Source organism: Solanum verrucosum, unplaced genomic scaffold (genome assembly GCF_900185275.1).
Source record: "Solanum verrucosum unplaced genomic scaffold, falcon-dt-bn FXZP01000093.1, whole genome shotgun sequence".
Taxonomy (NCBI): Eukaryota; Viridiplantae; Streptophyta; class Magnoliopsida; order Solanales; family Solanaceae; genus Solanum; species Solanum verrucosum.
In genome coordinates this window covers 463,933-486,532 of record NW_026020065.1, presented here as the reverse complement: position 1 = coordinate 486,532, position 22,600 = coordinate 463,933, and the positions used below count along the sequence as shown (strand labels likewise).

General features: G+C 31.7%; 2 protein-coding genes across 5 annotated transcripts in view; one reads left to right on the top strand and one right to left on the bottom strand.

Moving 5' to 3' along the window:
• LOC125823765 (small ubiquitin-related modifier 1-like) overlaps positions 1-22,600 on the top strand; it is a 498,077-nt gene that overhangs the window by 434,352 nt on the left and 41,125 nt on the right. The window lies entirely within an intron of this gene.
• Positions 10,223-22,312, bottom strand: LOC125823767 (E3 ubiquitin-protein ligase COP1-like). The gene is made up of 13 exons (XM_049503151.1): positions 21,564-22,312; positions 18,846-18,923; positions 16,465-16,620; positions 15,759-16,118; positions 14,759-14,916; positions 14,492-14,557; positions 14,094-14,172; positions 12,650-12,805; positions 12,467-12,565; positions 11,942-12,046; positions 11,196-11,375; positions 10,939-11,049; positions 10,223-10,689 (listed from the first exon to the last, which is right to left on the bottom strand). The coding sequence occupies exons 1-13, from the start codon at positions 21,870-21,872 to the stop codon at positions 10,519-10,521; spliced, it is 2,028 nt and encodes a 675-aa protein (XP_049359108.1). The 5' UTR covers positions 21,873-22,312; the 3' UTR covers positions 10,223-10,518.

Sequence of the window (22,600 nt, the reverse complement as noted above, 5' to 3'; positions counted from 1 at the left end):
TTAAGTTTTCACTCATTGTACCAAAAGTCCAAAACTTTTCAGAAAAAAATAATATTTTTTTGTCAAAAGTAACAAACACATGACCACTAATTTTTCATAATTTGCATATTCCCCATGCAAAGTATTATAATCTCTAATATTTTTTTATTTATTTTTTAAATCACATATGTAATGCACAAAAGACATAGTGAAGGCATTGGGTGCATGTGTTTTTTAATTAAAAACATTCTCAATCTTTATTAATTATTCCAAAATAAAAATAAAAATAAAAATGATAAGGTGTCCCCATGTGTACTATTGCATTTATCAACTTTGGTTTTAGTCTCCACTTGTTTTTTGTTTTCTTCATGTTCCATGCATGTGCATAACCCACCAAGTAAATTATGTGTTTTTTTGGAAAGTTTTGATTATAAAAATATCATAATGTACTATTGCATTCTATTGAAATAAATTAAAAATTTATTTGTATTAGGTTTATATTAAACATATTAGTTAACTATAGTTAAGTTAAACAACAATCACTCCAAAATTTCCGCAAAATCAAAATTCACCATTCAAACACACTTCTTTAAATACAGTAATAAATCGAGTTTGTCAACTAACAATTAAATAGGACTCACAATTTCATAAGTCTAAACAACAATCACTCCATCATCAATTCAAACCTAAAAATAACAATTATGTTTTGAAATTCAACCAATTGTTCAAGTACTAAGTCTTATTTAAAAGTTTTATAAGAAAATAAATTCGTTAGTATCAATTACTTTTTAATTTTCAATGTTATGTTTATGACCCAAAATCATTGAATCTGGTGCAATTTTTGGAAATTAAAATTTGGCATGATTAGAAATTAAACAAGGAAATCAATTCCATTAATAGAAATTTTATTTAATTTCTTTAAGCAATCTAAGAAAATATCTTTTAATTTTTCTGTGTTTGATTGGTTAAAAGATTCGAATATTCTTTATAAGAAAATAAGTTCGAAAAATGATTGAAGAACTTTCTAATCACATAATTAATTTCATTTCAATAATACTTGCTCATTTATTTTATTGAGCATAATGATGCGAATCGATTGGACTTATCCATCAAGTTTGTTACAGAATTGCAAAGGGTAGAAAGTGTTCCATCGAATAACATGATGTATTGGACAAATTCTTCAAGCATAATTAGGTAAATTTTTTCATCTGTAATAATTTAGCAAACATAATTATCCGATACTTATTACTAATAAAAGATAACAATATCTTATTAAATTAATTGAGACTTGTGTAAATTGTCCGGAACATTATGATTATAAAAAAAATTGCTAAATCTATATCATTCACTCGTGGCAAACACATGCAACACGTTTGACTAAAAACACGAAAAATTAATGTCGATGCCTATTTGCCAAATTTTACAATTAAAAAGAAAGTGTGAATATGACATCAACCTAATTTCGTAGGGTAAGATAGAGAAAATAAATAATCCTCTTTATATTTAATTCAAAATGAGTTCTTATTTGAAGTTTTGGAACACAAATTATTGACCAATCAACTCTTTTAGGTAGGTCAATAATATTAGTCCATTAAATATAGGGAAAAATGGTCTGATATATCCTCAACTTTGATATTTAGAGCTGATATACCCCTAATTATGAAAGTGACTCATATATACCCCTTCCTTCAACGGAAGTGAAAAAATTATTTTTAATTTATTTTTTGATTATTTTAATATATATATATATATATATTTGATCCTCCTCACATGTATTTTTAATTTTTTTTTTGTTTCAACGACTAATTTCAATTTATTATTTTGATAGTCAAATTTATTTATGTTTCACTATTTTTCTTGTAAAATTTATTATAGATGCCCCACTTTTTTTAAAAAATACAAAAAATTAATTACAATATAGCCGGAAAAAATAGTTTTAAATTATAATATAGCCACACAAAAATTAGTTAATTTTGTTTTACACTAAGAATGAAAGAAAAAATAAAATAAGAATAAGAAACTTAAATAATGATAATCAAAGAAGTCAAAAAAGAAATTATGTATGAAAAAGATTAAAATATATCTTGAGCTTTTCTAGAAGGATCATATGCCCCTACATGATTTTTTTTTTTAAAAAAGTCAAAAATATAAACTTAAAACTAATTTTTTTATTCCGTTAGATAAAGGGTATATGTGAGCTCCTTTTGTAACGGTAGGGGTATATGTGAGTCATTTGTATAATGGTAAGGGTATATATGAGCCACTTTCATAACGGAGTGTATATCAGCTCTAAATGACAAAATTGAGGGGTATATCAGACCATTTACCCTTAAATATAAGTAATATTGATCCTTTAAATTTATCAAAAATAAATACTAATAAAAAATACATTAACCACAGTTCTATCAGATTAAATTCTAAAAATCCAACATAAAAATTTGTACTATGAACATAAAATAATTGAAGTTATACCTTAAAAATATGCATCAAGTTCTAGAATATAGGTCCGATACAACGTCATAAACTACTAAAATTACATCTTCAAATATGAGTTTCCGATAAGTAAAAATTTCACCGTTCACCTCAAATCTGACTAATAGAGTTTGTTAAATATTTAAAAGAGATCAAAAGTGTTCACTTTTAACAAATTTAAATCAAATTGTTCAGAAACATTTATTTTCTCTAATTAGTTTACATGTTATTTTAGAAGAAACACAAAAAAGAAAAAGTAATAATAAAACTGGGCCTCCATATAGATGCTTAAATGGGCCTACATTTTTCAATGTAAAAATTATGCAAATCACATAATATAAGAAAGAAATTACTTCCTATCCCTACTCTTTCATAAATTATCAAAAATCATCAAAAATCCCTATTTTTAGTGTCTTTCGGATACATAATATTGCAGGCGGATACTTAAATTAATAAGTTGTTCTTATCAGTTTAATGCGTTAAATAAGGGATTAAAAACAAAAATTAAATTGACTCCCACTATTAACGCGTACATTTCTTCCTTCAACCAATCAGTCTTTCATAAACCTCTAACTGAATTAGAAATTTTAAATTTCAAATTGTGAAACTTTCTCAATGTTCTTCGAAAATTCAGTAGAAGTTTAATTCAAAAAAAATTTGGAACGCAATTTTGTGAATTTCAAATTTCAAATTGTGAAACCTTCTCCCTGTTCTTCGAAAACCCAGTAGAAGTTTGATTCAAAAAAATTTGGAACACAATTTTGTGAAGTTTCGTAATGAATATTTCGATCTTGTTAAGATATTCTAGATTATGGAAAAGTGATGTTAGATACGACCGATACAGAAGTGATGGGATAGTGGTATCTGAAAATATTTCGTTCGTTAATCTTATTTCAACAATTGCAACTGAATTGGATATCGATGAATTGAAAAAAAACATCGAGATCAGATACGTTGTTGAAGGTAATTCGTCTCCATTGTGTATTCGGAATGATATGGGGTGAAATTGTACATAGAAATTAAGAAAAATGAGGTGAGATTCAGTATGTATCCTCTATGCATTGATACGTTGGAAAAAAGTGATGAAGAGATACAAAACTTCGATGCAACAACAGGTGCAATCGTGTGTGTTGAGGGTGGAAAGATTCTCGATGCTTGCTTTTTAGAAGTACTTTTATGCTTCATGTCTAATAATTCTCAAATTTGATACTTAATTAAGTACTTTTAGGTTACTATTTTGTGAACCAATACATGAAAAAAAGTTATGTTTTGAATTCTGGCTACATTTTTTGATTGTTAATTTATGAAAAAGTTAGTTTGGTATACAATGATGTGTTTCTGATACTTAATTGTTTGTAAATTTTGTATGAGATAGAATAATAGTATCAATAGTTGTGATGTGTGCCAAAGTTAAAAGAGACAACATATAAAAAAGGTATCAATTGAATCAATTATATATCATATACATAATATCTTCTTCTAAAATTTGTATCTACTAATAATAGAGTATCGAAAGTTGTATTTTTTTTACCAATATTATATATCATATACATACAATTTTAATATTTGTGGATGCAATTGTGTTTCATGTACATAATAATTTTCTGAAAATTTGATATCAGTTTAAAAAAAGTTAGAGTAATTTTAGAGCTAATTTTGTGTATTTGCTACTTAATATCTTTGTAACGATGTGTGCCAAAGTTAAAAGAGACAACATGTAAAAAAGGTATCATTTGAAGCAATGATATATCATATACATAATATCTTCTTCTAAATTTTGTATCTACTAATAATAAAGTATCGGATGTTGTATTTTTTACCAATATTATATATCATATACATACAATTTTGATATTTGTGGACGCAATTGTGTTTCATGTACATAATAATTTTCTGGAAATTTAATACCAGCTTAAAAAGAGTTAGAATAATTTTGGTATTAATTTCGTGTTTTTGAAACTTAATATCTTTGTAACTTTGGCATGAAATAATAAAAGCGTATCAATTTGAGATGTTTAAAGCACCTAAGTATGATATACATAATATTATGTAAATGATAATGATTTAATATCATCTGTTGTGATTTGTACCAATCTTATAAGATATAATTTGTATCATGTTGTGTGAAGAATAAAAAATTGTTATTTGTGAAAACAATTTTGTATCATATACTTGATAATTGTATAAAAACACGTAGTGTATCTTAAAACAATAGATCATCAACAATTGTCGGTGAATCGATATATAAAAATCTATTCTACATTAACAAGATCATCTTCTGTTGGTGGAGTGTAGTCACTCTTCGGCCTTGTGGATCATCATTCTCGCTAACATATTCCTTCTTGGCCTTGTTGAGACCATACTTTCATAACAATGTTGCATATCTTGTGTGAAGATAGTCACTTTGAAAATCATTAGATGGGTGTTGATTTCACTACTCAGAAATTCAACAAAAACAACAAAAAAATACCGCAGTCACTATAAAAAAGAAGAAGATACATTATAAAAAAAAATCAAATGTGTAAGTAAAGAAAAAATGATTCAATAGTTACAGATTGTCGCTTTCTTGTTGCATAATATCTTGAACAAATTCCACCTCAAACGAATGTTGTGGATCCAATAGTAACATGTGAATACATAAAATTACATGAAAAAAAAATACATACTGTTGGTATTGCAGATCTGGATATGGCCGAGGCAACCCTTCTACCACTTTTCTTGGGTGTTTTTGCATGTGCCTCCTTTTTAGCTTTTGACTTCTTAGAACTTTGCTTAACCATTGTTATAGGATTTTCATAATCAAAGATTCGATTAGTGTTGGTTGTGACTATTTGGATAATCCCAATACTAAAAGACGGATGATCCATAAAGTATAAAAAAATATTTAAAAAATGAAAAAAAAAAAAGTTGAAGATGAAGAGACTACCTATTTCAAACTCTGAAATTGATTGAATGGAGAGAGAATTAGTTTGAAATTCAAAATTGGAATAATGAATCTGTTGAGAATAATGGGGGAGAAAATTTGGAGATGGAATCGTGTGTTGTGGGAAAATCTGAGGAGAGATTGAGGGCGAAAATTAGGGAATAGGAAAGGTCAATTTGGCTTCCAAAAAATAAAGTATCCGATTAAGTTGAATTGGGGGAAAATAAGGAATTTTTATATTTTAATAAAAGAGTAGGAAAATATTGAGAATAGATAAAGTAATATTGTGTACTTAAGTAATTTGTCCTTTTTGAATACTTGAAACAATTTTCTTAAGAAAGTGCACAAATAGCCAATTTTGGAACTCATATTTAAGTCATAGTCAAAGTTTATAAATTCTTTTCTGTATGTTAATCACTTAAAAATTAACTTCAAAATATAGTACATTGAAGTTGTAAAAATCTCCATACAAAGGTACATACTTTATTTAAAGTTTGACTTATGCAACCATTCAAATATTTTTGTGTTTTTCAGATATACGTGTATGAAATTTAGCTTGGTAGTGCTCAAATCTAAATTTTTTGAACATGTGCTTGTGTTTGAGTAATTGTGTCCTTTGTTGAGTTAATTATATTCTTATACCGAATTATAATTGAGTTATTTTATTTGTCATGTTTGTTTTTATTTTTGTCTGCTCGAAAGTGGTAAATTATTTCACGTTATAGACGATCGAAATAATTTGAAATAATGACATTCTCTTGATTTAAACTCACCTTTCAAATTCATGATTCAAGATCACTTATTTAATCTTGCAACAAAGGTTTTAATTCTAATTAAAACATTATACTTCAATTGTTACACAATAAATTCGAAGCACACTATTGCAACAATCAAATTTAACCATTATATTAATATGTTATACGCCCTCTACACCAATTAAAATTTTCTCCATAGAAGTAACAACAAAAAGGGAATACACAATAGATCATACACTACTAAAAACAAAATTTTTATTCATCATAAATTAATAAAAAAATTATTCTATAAAATATGATTTTTCTCGAACCAGCTCACTGAGAAAATGCATGAAAAAAAAACAATTTTCACTTAAATGGTTGAAAACTTCCTAATTTTTTCATATAAAAATTTAAAAATATTTTTCTTTTCTTACCAATTCAATCAAACTATCTAGAAAAAATAGCCATCGAAATTTTTTGATTGATAAAAAAATCATAGTTGATTTTTATTTGGTATAACATAGTTCCAAAAAGACATTAAATAAAAGGACCATATGAGAATGACATAACAATGCAGAAATATCTCATTCTGAGAGACTGCAAAATGTGGACAGTTTGTGCAAAATTTTGCAATTAAAACATGGGAATAAGGGTAACAAGACTCTACTGAATCTGAAATTAATGCTAAATGTGATTATTTTTTTTGGAAATGAAATAAAGAATAAAATGAATGGTCAACCACTGCAACTGATATTTTTTATAGGTAAAAGAAAACTTAATCATTTGTTTACACCAAGTTAATAGATGCATGACAAATATTTATATATAGATTTTTTTGACTTTTTTATTCTTAACTTGATATATAATCATCTTTGTTAAAAAGTACTTTATCAGCGAATACTAGGCACCAGGTGAATTTTTTTAAAGTTTTTTTTTGCAGTTAATCATGGTTAATTAATATGTTTTCTCACCTGACTAAATCATTTATGTATAAAAACTTAATTATCTATACTTGGTATTCACACTAAATCAATAGATTATAGATACATGACAGAAATTTGTATATGCTATATAGTGTTTTTGTCTCTAGATTTCAGATGTGAGTCATGATTATTTTTTAGAAAAAGTTTTACTCAATTTACAATATTTTGATGCGTATCTGAATTTGGCGGGGCATCAATTCGAATATCAAACACTGGATATAATTTTTTATAAAATTAAACAAAACATTTTGTTCTTAATCACGATAAATTAATATTAGGTCTCATCATATTAGATTATTTAATGACAGTAAATTAGATGATTTAATATAGGACAAATTACTTAAGTACACAACATTACTTTACCTATTCTCAATATTTCCCTACTCTTTTACTAAAATACAAAAATCCCTTATTTTCCCCCAATTCAATTATGCATCCGCACGTTAATTTAAGTATCCGCCCGTTATTAATTAAAGTATCCGTGCCAACAACTTAATAATTTAAGTATCCGCCCTTTATTAATTAAAGTATCCGCGCTGCTATATTATGTATCCTAAAGACACTAAAAAAGGGATTTTTGGTAATTAATGAAAGAGTAGGGATAGGAAGTAATTTCTTTCTTATACTATGTGATTTGCCTAATTTTTACTTTAATATAAACACCAGATATATAAATAAATATTTGTCATTATTTATGTTATGTCACTTTCATTCTTCTGTCTCATTTAATTTTCTGGTCAAAATCTTACAAAATATGAATTTAATGCATACCTTCTCTCTATATTATTATAATATATAGTCAAAATACTTCTGCCTATTTTCTATTTTTGGTTTCTTTATTAAAGACACCACTGATCAACTCCACCTATTCTTTTTGTCTCTGTACGTACAATAATAATTAAAAGGAAAAATTACGTGACGTGATAAATATTTAAATTATATTTATAATAATAATATATAGCTATAGTTTAATTTATTTTTTTACAAAACATAGTTATATTTTGGGTTTATGAAATTTTAACTAATTACATTCACTAGTTTAAACAAATTATAAAACAAATAAAACTCAGTAAGAAATGAGCGAATTGAGTTATAACTCATTCTTTATCTTAGTTCATTCTAAACAATTTTGAACGAGTTATAGATCTGTTTATTTATTAACGCAATTCATTTTTACATGTCTAAATTTAACACCTCTAAATGTAATACTCCCTCTGTCCCAATTTATGTGACGTTTTTCGTTTTTCGAATGTCAAACAATTTAAGTTTGACCGAGAATTTGCGCATGAAATCTTGAATTTTTTTGAAATGGAATCTATATATTTATAAACTACGTAAAAAGTACTATAAGTCATAATAATTGACAATTATAAAAAATTATGGTCAAAGATAGACTTATTTAAATCTCAAAATTCAAAAAATATCATATAAATTGAGACAGAGAGTAACTATGTTTACATTAAAAGTCAATAAGAAAAAAGTTAGAAGAATAATGGTGAAAGAAAATAGAGATGAGGTACAATTTTTGTCTAGCTTCTTATGGTGATTGTTGACTCCATTATTTACTAACATTCACTAATTTAGTAGAAACAACTTTTTTTTATTTACAATTTTTGTCTAACTCAAATAGATGTTTTATTGGTCATTTTGTCTACTGTATAATATGTTTTCCAACTTTAAAATATCTCATATTATTCTAGGGATAAACAATAAAATTGAATTAATATTTGAAGATTATTTAAATAAGTATTTGTTTATCATATTGATCCATTGTTTCAAATTTGAAATATGAGATTTGACAAGTTTTCACTAACATAACTTCAAATGTTTTTTCATGTTCAAACACAACTTTAACTTTCAAATACAATATTTTCAACTAATTAACTTTATACGCTTTCCTTTTTCTTCCAAATATGAACCAATTCATGTCCGTTGCCTACAGAGAAAGAGTATTAATAAGCATAGGCAGAGTCAAGATTTGAAGTTTATGAGACTGAATTCGTAACAACAACAACATACCTAGTATGATTCTACAAATAAAGTCTGGAGAGGGTGGTGTGTACGCAAACCTTACTCCTACCTTTACTGAATTCATTTTAATTACAATAATAACAATAACAACATATCCAGTATAATTCTACAAATAAAGTCCGAAGAGGATAGTGTATATGCAGACATTACTCCTACCTTGAGAGATTATTTTCAATAAAACCTTCGAATTTTTTGATAAAACCTAAATATCTATTGAATTAATCTGAATCCGTACCTAATATTATATTTCCTCCACTATGAATAAGACTAGTATGTTCTTTTGGTAGAACCTAAATATCCAACTCCCATTACCTCCCTTTTGTCCCTTCTTCTTTTAAAGAAAATGACACATCAACCACACATTTAATTGAATGCTCAATTATACTCTCAACCAGCACTTTACTTCTTATCATAACCAAACACTCTTTTTCTATCTATAAAATACCCACTCCATTTGCACATTTATTTTCTCATCACACCATATACTAAGTTAGGTTAAAGTGAGAACAAAAAAAAAGTATGGTATCCTTCAAGTTTTTGTGAATTTTTTTTAGTTATCTTCTCATCATATCCATGGATGTACTAGACCAAGAAGCAATGGTGTTACAAGTCATAGAGATTCATTTATATGAAGGTGATGATATGAGGCATCAAGAGTCATTGTCGTGGTGACACATGCAGTGACGTTATCCTTTCTGAGCTTGTTCTTCTTATATTATTTTCTCATCTTTTAGAACTCTTGAACGATTGTTCGAGTTTTCTTGACCTTGCAAGTCCGTAACACTTTGTATAACCCTCAATCTTGCAAGGTTATGTAAAAGTTCTTGTATCTTTTCTATCCCTCCTGAGCTTCTTCTTGTAAAATATCAACCCTTTTCAATGGTTGAGGTGTATCACTTTTATGTTATATAGTGTGAAAAAAATTCTCTTGTTTTTGTACATGCATGCGTGGACAATATAACATAAAAGAACGTATCTACTTGATATTTACACAAAATCAATGATAGCGTTCCACATACATTTTTTCACTTAACAATGATTCATAATGTGTACTTTCATATCGATTCGTTACTTAATCATGACAAAGAATGTTGTTAGGTGTAAACACTGGATACGAGTAAGTTTATTCCATGAAACGGTGTAAAACCGATGTCCTTCAGCACAATGAGAAAAAACAAACTTTGCCAGTCAATCCTTCTAAATTTACCAAGCCCTACAACTTGTGTTACATGTTTTAATGTATGAATACATTGACAAATATGGGGGGAACCATGTCATCTTGATGGTTGAATAGCTATCTACAGAACAAAAATTGAATGTGAAATTTCATTTCACTGTTTTCCACTATAAAATTTCAATCAAAGAACATTCTTAACTAGCAGCTTTATTAACTTCAAGCTGCAAGGACTAGCACTTTTATAGTTCCCTGACTATTAGCAGCTAACATTGTAGGGCTATCGCTCTTCCAGCACACCGCGCTGATGAAATAAGATCCTGCATCTTCATCCGTTTCGTCTATGTCAGGGGAACCAAATCTATGCCAAGTCACGGGTTTGGAGATCGCCTATACCATCCCAAAGCATTAGTTAAAATTAAATACTATCAGCACTAAAACAAAGATTAAAAGGCTGTTACGCCCAAGGGTGTGGCCTAGTGGTCAATGAGGTGGATTGAGACTCATGTGAGATCTAAAGGTTCAAATCTAAGCAGAGACAAAAAGTGGTGATTTCTTCCCATTTGACTTGAGACTTGGTGGTGGACAGAGTTGCTCGGTACCAACACCACGATTATCAAAGAAAAAAGATGCGCTTACCTTATGGTACACGAATACTTCATTTGTTTCACTGCCACATGAGAGGAATTCATTGTTCACTGAGAGACCAACAAAGTTTTTCTCATTCGTATGTCCTCTAAGCGTGCGAACCTAGAATGCACTCAAACAGTGTTAATTGTCGTGAATAATTTTTGCTTTTATCGAAGATCAACGAAGAATCTCACGACCACATCAACAGGTTGGTGGCAAAAAAGTTTCCTCACCGAAGGATAGTAGAGACTTGAAAGATGTCTTACCGGCAAATTATCTTTTACATCCCACAATCGTAGTGTACTGTCTGTTGATGCTGAAGCAAGTTCATTGTTGGACAAAAATTTTACATATGAAACAGCTTTTCTATGGCCACTAAAAATGTGAACCGGCTGGCTGGTGTTCCTCAAGTCATAATAATGAATATGATGATCCGCAGAGCCAACCTATAAGAGAAAACGAGATGTACACCATGAGGATATATTCCCTTTTTTTGGGTTGAAGCACAAAAAACTGAGCTATATGAGAAATTCATGCTCTAAATAGCATCCAGAAACTTTTAAGGAACACATGATGGAGGGCTTGGAATCTTTCGGACACAAATGAAGTTATATGTCATAAGGAAGCATGGAGTCTGCATAGATAATGGAATAAACGAAAGAGTATCCATGTGTAACTGCATAACGAATTTGAGAATGGCGTGATCACAGAAAAAACTCATCATGGACATCAACCTAACAGCATCAAGAGACACACATGCATGGTTGAGCAATCAATCATATATACATGTTCAGATATTGCATCTTAGTAGAGGATAGAATCCTATAATATCAGTCATGGTCTTTTCAGATTGCACAAGTACAGATTATCACCCATGGGCTCGATGAGTAGAAAGGTATTAAGAGACTCGGAAGTAGAGAAGAAAAGAGGTCACTACATCAAAATAAGGCATTGACCAGCAGTGCAGAAGTGGAAATAATAAAAGAAAGTCTTCAAAAATTAATAAATTTACCGCTATATGAACACTAGATCCAGGATTATATTTTACACAGCATATATTTGCCTTCATGTCAATATTAAGAACACTTGCTTCCTGCTTCGTGCACCAAACTTTGACCTGCAGCAGCATAGAATGATGATACAAACCCAAGTTAGGGAAAAGATAAGTACTCAAGTTATTGGCTCAGACAGTGGAAAACATGGTTGTATAATAACCTAGCCAGAAAGCAGTAAGAATAATTTGTACCAAAACAACAAAAACTAATATGGAGGAATACTATGCCCAGAGATTTTCTTCAGTATGAAGTAATGCCCCAAAATGTAGAGACAAACACTGAAATTTTGAATCTAGGTCCAAGATTTTTCGACAAGACATGCTTTGATTTGTATCTTGTTATTTTGTTGTCATATTTTCTTGCTATCATGCTTTGAATTCTTCTCTTTTCTATCGAGCCGAGGGTTTATTGGAAACAGCCTCTCTACCACAAAGGTAGGGGTAAGCTTTGTGTTTGACAAGTGAGAAGTGATCCTTTAATACCTTACAATCATCACTGCCAGATACAAGCATTGAGGGTTCTGTGCGTGAAAAATCAACACTCCAAGCCCGTTTCTCATGCTCTTCATATTCCATCACACTCTGAACACCAGAAAGGATCAGTATCAGTCGTAGGAAGATGAAAAAGTCTACAGTGAAAACTGATTAGCAGAAGTACTGATTCACCTGTCTAGTGGTCACATCCCATACAGTTACTATTCCATCATAATCACTACTAGCTATGTGGTTCTTGGTATACTTATTCCAGCTCAAGCAGCTCAGCTTAGATCGGGTAGACATTTCAACAACAGGGCAGTGTGCATCTGCAGGTTCATTTACAACCTGAAATGCAGAAGCATAACAAGCCAGATCAGAATCATGAGAGCAATATGCAAAGCAGAGCTCTGCCAGAATATTTGACCACAATTTTTTATTTTTTTTTGAAGATGGTAACATTATATTTGACCAAAAAATAACCAAGATAAATAGAAGGTACAATCATGGCACACTGAAAAGGTTGACTATATACTTAAAGGGCCAATATGGGGATTGTGTCATTAGAAGAAGCAAAACACTACTTGAGGTTCTTCATGTATGTATTGATGGAAACAAAATTAGCTCCAACAGTCGGGTGTTTTTCTCCTACATAAGTACCATATCAATGTGGTGCAGGTAACATATAAAAAAATTATAACAAAATATGCACAAAACAGGCAATGTGCTATCTGCCACCAGGAACCTGCTGCCATTCGAATTCGCAGCAACACTACTCTTACAAGGAGAATATTATTTTAGAAAGAAGGTGATCGCAATTTGTTCCTTGAGGAAGGTTCCATATATACACATCACATACTATCAAGCATTATGTATACCAACAAGGTCTTGATTGTTCAAGTTGTGAATGAACTGTAGTATTTGTGAGCTCAACTGTTGGTCTCTGATCTTCTTCAAATTTTGAGCTGGTACGTTAAAGGAGCTGAGCTTGTACAACTCAAGCTCTGCTCTTTTATATTCATCGAAAGGAGCTGAGCTTGTACAACTCAAGCTCTGCTCTTTTATATTCATCGAACAATCTAATTTTCAACAATTATTCATTTGAAAATATTTATAATGTAACAATTTGCATATTATTTTCTAAATGCATTTTTCAAGTTAATAGTGTGAAAAACTTTATGACCCCATTTAATTCCAAAATTTGTTGTTTTACTTTTATGTGTTGTTAATATATACTCTATATAATTTGAGCTTGAATTGAGGTACGAGCTCAAACTCAATTTATCAGCACAAGTTCAACTTTCACAAAATTTATGAGTCTTGCTTTCCCCAATGAGTTTGGGATTGACATGTAGTTGTTGTTGTTGTGATTGAGTTTGCTTTCAAGCCCATTCGGAATTTGAGCTGAAGCACTCATTAACACTGACGTTGAGTTTGAACAACTAACACTTGGATCATCTCAGCTTGTTTTTTTATGAGTAATCAAACGGTGAAAAACAATTTCAGAATAAAATAGCTTTTGCACTTTCTCATTTGCAATATCAACAGTAGAAATTGACCCATGATATGTCATTCAGTAATGTCATTGCACCCAATGTTATCAAGAGACAAAACCAGCTATAAATTAAAAACTCACTGAAGAGAAGTCAAAAACTTTTATACGCCGTGAAACTCCAGCAGTAGCAAACAACTCATCATCACGATCGAATTCAATGCTGCAATATGAACATATTTAAAGTTTAGTTCTTGGAATAAGGTTCGCCTACAAGAGCTAAATAAGAGAACCAAATGAATGAGATGGATCATAAAACAATTTTCAGGTCTGAGGTAATGAGAAACACAACATTTACAAGACTACACAAAATCAGCACTCCAGCGAAGACATATTTACACTCTGGATATGATCTATGCGCTACAACCACAACGCCAGCTCTCCTCTTTAACAGCTAATTTCCATATTTAAATCTGACACAGGGGAACCAGTAAAAGGAGAACTTTAAGCTTTCAACAATTTTATGCAAAGACCAAACTTGCCTTGAAACGATATTGGCCGAGTGAAACAGATCCCCATGCCGAAGCTCAGCAATGACTCTTAACCGACTGTTAAAGAATAAAATTAAAAATTGGTTAAAAACAGAAACAAGTGCAACTTTTAAAAGCAAGCATGTTCAGCGAATAACAGACAAAAAGTTATACCTATAACGAGTGAAAGTGCTATAATTAAAAACTGGTTAAAAATAGAAACAAGTGCAACAATTTAAAAGCAAGCATGTTCAGAGAATAACAGACAAAAAGTTATACCTATAACGAGTGAAAGTGCTAAGTACAGACTGAAAATCTGCTAGTCCTTCACTGTAACCTTCTCTTTGTACAACATCTGCATCCTTTTCCTCCTTAACACGAGATTTGTTCGCCAATTGACGTCTCTTTTGCAAGTAACATTCTTGGAGATCATTGAACTGTAAGCAAACATAAAAACCATTCACCAAATAGATAACAAAGAGTAGAAAGGCAGGCCAGAAAGATCACCCATAACCAACATAGGCATAAGGCAGTTCATATATCTAATTACTTGACGGAGGAATATGTACTGCTTACATCTCTCAACAAGAAAGCTTGAGAGCTGATGGAAAATAGCTTATCAAGTATCAAGAAGACTCGTGCACGATAGATTTCTTCAAAATCAGCAAATGTGATAGCACCAATATGACGGGAAAAAGTTGGGTAGCTGAAAATAGTTAAATGAGAACCTAGGATGTGATGAGATCATCATAGTTTGATCACCACAAAGGAAGCATTCATCAAGAAATGTGTGACCAAAAGGTAGTCATAGAATAGTCTGTTTTCTCATCAAATTTCACGGTAAGTCACGAGTCCAGTACTGGATCAATTACAAAGATCATTCTATTTCATAATCAATGAAAACACAGCAAAAAGTAAGCTGAGACTACCTTCGTTTCATTTTACTTGATATTTGTTGACTTGACATTCCCTTTAAGAAAGTATTTATTAGGGATTTATTTTACTAAATTATCCTTATTGATTATGCTTTTGGAAATCTATCTTTGACGTCTATTACTTTATATAGTTACTTAATGATAGAGGTAATATTACAACAACATACCATGTGAGATCCAACAAGTGGGAAGGGTATTATTGGAAGAAAATAACAAATCTCTCTTGATTTGTTACAAGGGACAAGTAAAACAAAAAATATAGTTTTAGTATAAGGGCCACGTGAAATGAAACAGGGGGAGTAGTTAAGAAAATTGTGAAGTAACATAATGTCGCAACCACAAACCTGTGCATTGACGCGCTTCTTCCTAACCACAGCCAGACCTGATTGACTCATATGTTGTGAATTCAGTTCACTGATTGAAGTATCTTTTCTCTGTGGTCCAGGAGAGCCTATTTGAGCTTTGCTGTCCACCTTTTTGTATGTCAAGTTTCCAGTCGGTAATCCTCCAGGTGCATTTCGTGAAGTGGAGAAAAGACCACCAAAGTTCCTATCAGTTGATGAAGACCAAGGTTTTTTCCCAATAGGATCATCTGCTAGCATTCGAAGCTTCATTGAGTACTGGTCCCTAGCCCGGTATAGGTCTATTCTATTTCTCTCTACTGAATTTAAGTCCTGTTTGATGTATTGCAGATCATGTTGCACCTAATTAAATGCACAAATCAACAAACTGGCTATCAGATTGTTATTTGGAGAAAGCAAACTGCAGCTATCCAAGACTTTAAAGGAGATACAAAGTGAAGAACCACTTGCATATAATATAATATATCTTGAAGTTATTTAGGGAGAAGGGACCAAATGGTAATAGGGTTAACCAAATAGAAGTAGGAAAGCCAGCAAAAGGCACTCAACTCACATAAGAGTGCAAAACCAAAATCTAGCATATGGCCATACCCTTTTCTACCATAATACATTTTTTTTTTCTTTAAGATAAATCTCTGTTCTCCTTCTTGACTTTTTTTCTCTAGGTGGTATTAAAACAATTACATACCTCATTGAGTTCATCAACTTTTTGCTTCCTTAACATCTGTAAGAAGTCTAGCAGAATTTGCATATTTCGCTCTGCTTCCTCCTGTTCCAATTTCCTCTTCTTCTCTGACAACATCAACAATAGAGCGTCCAGCTCCTTAATTGACACTTCACAACCCTGTCTAAGCATATAACAAGTGTCACATCTCAAGCTTCTGCACAAAACTGATACTGACAGTTGAATATTTATAGGTGTGTGCTTTATTCCATACATGCCAATAAAAAGAACTGGGAAAATAGCGTTTTAGAAATGTTATGTCTGGTTCTAAGTGCAGTGACATAAATGCAGAGCTCCATAATCTGATCTTTCAAGCAGTTGCACCAATCACTTTCATAGTTAAATTGAGGACAAAAGTAAAATGAAGAGAAAAGGGACCCTTGGTTATTGAGTTAGGAAGTAAGACTGGAGACTAAGGAATGCATCTTTATTGGGTTTTTAACTCCTCTCGGATTGAATATGAAGCATCCTCAAGCTACCCACATTTGACCCATGGAGAAGAATCAGAACCACAAAGTAACTATATCAGAAGAAACTATTTTTACATGTCTAAATTACAATATGAAATTTTGATTCACAACTTCAAGTCCACAATAGACATGGTTTACCTTCTTTTTTTCTGTTTTTTGATTGTAGATAGTTTAACCCAATTTTTACCAATTCACTTTTAACCCTTCTTTTCGCAGAAACCTTTTTTTTTAATTAAAAATATGTATTTTCATTCATAACATGGCCACAACGGCCCCCAAGGCTTAGCTCTAGTGGAAAAAGGTGGAGGATTTGTGGCTTAGGTCACAGCTTCAAGCCCCACACCATGCAAAGCGAAGCCCGGTATTTAAGTGGAGAAGGGTAGAGGGGCGGCCCATTATTCACCGAGTTTAGAAGGCTATGATTGGTCCAAAGGGCGGGTCACAGACGGATTTCTCGGTTATCAAAAAAAAAAAAAACATGGCCACAACGGTTGTATACAAGATATATGCCAAAAGGTAGAGAATTTACAAAATGATATGATTCTCTAGTCTCTACGAACTCCACCCATTCGTCTATACAACAAGAAAACCTTTTGCCATTCCCATAGCCTATGAACACTACAAATCAGACATCATCTCCTTCAAGTGCCATTGCAATTTCTCTTTGGTCCCATTCAATTTTCACCTCGGCAAACACATCCCATCTCCAGTCATGTATCACCATACTTACTACACCCTAAATATTCCAACGAGCAATTTGTAACTTCATTAATGTCCAATTTGACAATGTCCAAAGTTCATCCTATACTTTCCCTCTTCTTTTGTTTTTGGCACACTCCCTAAACCCTACTTCCACCTCTTTTTTCTTTTTTATTGATAAAGTCGTACCCTACTTCCACTTCTGTACAAAAGGAGTAAAAAAGGGGAGATCCCACCCCACCCCTACAACCCCGTATATGGAGTACAAAAACTTCTCTTCTGTATGAAGCTTTTTTTCACCAAGTCTTCTGTATAAAGTTGACCCAATTGTCTATGTAAGTAGGACTGTCATAAGTGATCCAGTCTAGAGGGAAAAAAATCTGTGCCTTCAAAAGCCATTTTTCTTCTCTTTTTTTAATCAAGAAAAAGGCCTATGACTCCAATCCGTCAAATTAGCCATAATAGAGTATATTCCACTTTCCTGCTCCAGCTGCTTCTGTAACCAAGAAATTGTATTTCTCGAAATTCATAAAAAGAATTGGTGGACCATGGTGATTTCAACTACTAATTATACCACACCTATTTGTAGACTGACATAATCACCCTACTTCAATTCAAAGATAGATCTCATCTCTGTTTTCACAAAAGAATGGCATCTAATTAAAGATTAGTCTGCCAATTGAATAAATATTAAAATGCCATCCACCATCAAGCACTAAGATGGCCTTACGAGAAGAAGTGAGAACTACTCATAAATCACAAGCCAATACACTACAAGGATGGCCTTACGAGAATTCAGAAATCTGACTTTTTGACAGCTCAATAATTGAGTCAACTTAAACAAACCTAACTAATATAATAAACAAATAGTTATACCTTAAACAGAATTTGGATAACAAAATATAATATGCTCTTTCTTAAAATATAGAGCCAAAATAAGAGATGCCAAAACTAAAACAAGAATTCAGGCACAGGCCACAGCTAAAAGTTAGATTAGAGTACAATAACTCAAACAACATATAAACCAGATCACCCGAATTTTCATTAAAAAAATAGCAAATTTGAACAGGGAGTCCTTCATAAAACAATCTTAAATTTAGTAGTGTCAAAACAAAAGCAAACATCGGAGACTAATGCCATCATGACTTCACCAAGAGATTGAGAAAACAGACTCACCTGTTCCAATGAATGACGAAATTGTTCAACAGGGGATGCAGTTTTTGAAATCTGACGAGCAGATGTCTTCTTCAATAGCTACAAAGGTGGTACAGAGAAACCTTTAACAATAAGCTGCATAGTGAAGTAAATCATTTCAAGATGCAACCATCTCATAATTATACAACATTAATATCTCTTAGCAACAGTTTATTAGATCGTAAAGGCATAATGATACTGGTACTTGAAAGTGAATGAAACTTAAACCTTACCAGTCAAAATGGAAAAGAAACTAGAAAATAAAATGAGAATGATTGCTAACATAAGAGAGATTTAAATGCAGAAAAAATCAACAAAGCCTATAATTGAAATATGTTCAAAGGCCATAAAGATGAAGGAACAAATAATTTGGACTCTAATGAGTCCAACATTTTGAACTGATGGAAGAATATCATCCTAATCTTTATTTTGAGCATTGTGCAAACCATCTCTGAAGGACCACTTTTGTTTTCCAAGGGAGCTAACAACATATTTAACTGCTTAATTGCTTACCACATTTTTTCTTTCTTTCGTCTTTCTTGAGAAGTACCTTTCTTTCTTCTTACACAAAGAAAATGTTTCTTTTCTAAATTAAAGTGATGATAGAGAAGCGGAAGAAGCCCTTGATAAATATATGTATGGTAAGTTAATGTACTTATTATAAGTGGCAAAGGATTACCCTAGATAAGTGTATGCTTGTGAGATGGGTGAACCCCCCTTCACATAAGTTCAAGGTTTTTATGTGTGGCACTTTAAAAGAGATCCTAGACGCTCAAATCCATTTCCAAAAGGATAGAAAATATAAGGACTATGGACCCCCTAATTAATGATTACACAATTCGAACAATTTTGGATTTACCTCAAATAATAAATAATAAACCCTTAATTAGAAAAAAACTGAAATTGTCAAACTTGCATCGAAATAGAGATTTGTCCTCTAAAGAAACCAATATAACATCTTTGAAGTCAAAATTTATTTTTTCAGCAGAATCTTGTCTACCTACTAGAGAAAAATGTGCAGTATGATTAGAAGAAAGGACGTAATTCCCATATAACATAAAAGGAGAGCTACTAAAATGTTGTTATGTCCCTGTTGGAGATCTTTCTAATGTTTTTTATAAGGTAAATAATTTAATAAATAATGGAGAATCTCCTGTATACAAGTAATGTATCAAAAAGTAGAGAATCTATGTCTTAATAAGTTTATTCAATGAACGATAACCAATTTTCTATACATTTTTTTAATTAATAAATTCATATGTGTGGGAAAAGTAAGTGCCCATATACAAGAAGTCAACCAGAAAGGAACAAAATGATACTCTCTCTGTCTCGATTTATAAGGCACCATTTTGACTTGACACAAAGTTTAAGAAAGAAAGGAAGACTTTTGAAATTTAGGGTCTAAAACAAACTTTATCTGTAACCTGGGAAGTTGATCTGGAAAACTAAATTACCTCCTAAAATCATCTGTTTCAGCTGGACTGTACTCTATGAGAAATGTTTGACTCAAGACAACCTTATGAAAAGGAAGATTCAGATGGTCAACAGATGCCATATGTGTCACAGGGAGTTAAGAGATCAACAATCACTTATTTCTACACTGTATAGTTGCAACAAATTTTTGGAGCATGTTCTGTTCTCTTTTTGGAATTAGTTGGGTTATGCCAAACAGTACCAATGAGGCTTTTGAAACCTGGGGAAGTTGGGAAGTTGGGAAGTTGATAACTCCATCAAATCAATTTGGAGAATGGTTATGGAACAGTAGATGCTTTGATGGAAAATCAATTGCCAGCCACTCCCTTAAAGCAAAATGTCTACTTTCTTTAGTTGGGCATATATGACCCCCATCAAATCAATTGTTAGCTCTCTGTACCTAAGATAGTGCTCCTGTAATGTATCTAACAAGGTCTCACATTTGCTTTTTGCAGCTACAATGTAACCTTACTCTCTATTTGTATATCTCTGCATCTTCTTGATGACTTCTATGATTAAACCAATTACTTCATCAAAAAAAAAAAGCTTTAGACATTTGTATGGATATAAATCATTTCAAGGGTAAAATGAAAATTTTAAAGATTAATTGTTTTTTATTATAGAAAGATGACATTCTTATAGGAACAAACAAAAACTTAAAGTGTGCCACATAAATTGGGACCAAGGGAGTAATAGCTTTCTACTAACAATACCCTATTTTCTATACAGAAACTCAGAAAGGAACATCTTGGGTGCACCAAAAGAAAATAAGGGACAAAAGACTACTACTTAGTTGTACAAAATTTATTTCTATACCTCCTCCACTATGCCCAATATCACCAATGGTAGGCAGAACCATCTCAAAATCTCACACCAAAAGCAAGTTGTCACCGGACATTGAAGGAGGAGGTCGTCCACATCTTCACCCAAATATTTTCACATAAAACACTGGTTATATGAATAACTAATATCTGTTCCACTTTACTGAGCACATTTTCAGCCAATACTACAAAATTGTGATTGTACTATGTCCTTCAACACCATGTACTTAAGTCAGCTCAGCTACTTAAATTTCAGTGCTCAACAGTCAATATGAACACTATACGGAACAACAATTACTATACTATGTTAGCTATCCATTCAACTTTACTGGGCACATTTCCAATAAGTACTACAAAAAAATGCATGAATAATTGCTAGTAAGAGACAACATTAAACTGAACAAACCTTGTCAAGAAGGAAATTGGGATAGAGTTGACTGGTAGTGAGATAATGAGAACAACAGGGGCAATCACTCTTGTTGTGAAGATGAGTAACTATGCACATATAGCAAAAACTATGTCCACAAGCTGTTAAAAATGCATCCTTTATGATCTGCATACATATAGGACACAACAATTCCCTGTCCAATTCCCATTCTGTCACTGTCCCAACTTCTTCATCCCTTACACTACCCCCCTCCTCTTTGTCCCCCATCCTCCTCATCACCTCCCCCTTCACTGCTGGCACCACCCCTCCAATTGAACTCTCCACCATCTCCCTCTATACTCCCAATAGCAAATTGGGTATCCTCCAAAATCAACTACCCCTCAACCCCAAACAACTTTTTAGCAAATTCGGTATTTTTCAAGAATCAACTACCCCTCAACCCCAAACAAGTTTTTAGCAAATTGGGTATTTTTCAAGAATCAACTACCCCTCAATCAAAAACAAGTTTTTGCAAATTGGGTATTTTCAAGAATCAACTTCCCTTCAACCCAAAACAAGTTTTTGACTGTTCATCAGTGGATCAAGTGTAAACTTGAAGAAATGAAAGGGGTTTATCTACCTTTTTTGCTTTATAATTTTATTACTATTATTGGGGGAGAGGGGATTTGTGGTGGAGGAGGAACAAAGCTAAAGACCCCACGAAAAGGAAATTTTTTTGGAGAAGATGTGGAACCTGAAGTACCCACGTTTTCTCCTATCTTCACATCGTAAGCAACCCCGGTACTACACCAGGGCATTTAAAAAAGTTTAGCATTAACCTCCAGCTTGCACTGTGTTCCCACGAGAATCGAACCATAAGTATCTATTATAGACATTTAATTTAGTAAGTGATTGATCTCACAATTTGAACTCGTGATAATAATTTTTGTCAATGAAAAATTAAGTAAAATACATAAATACTATTGTACTCGTTTTTTTCTAGCTTATGTTGAAATGTTTGATTGAATATGAAGTTTATAAAGAAAATGAAAATTTATATGAATATAAATAATTTT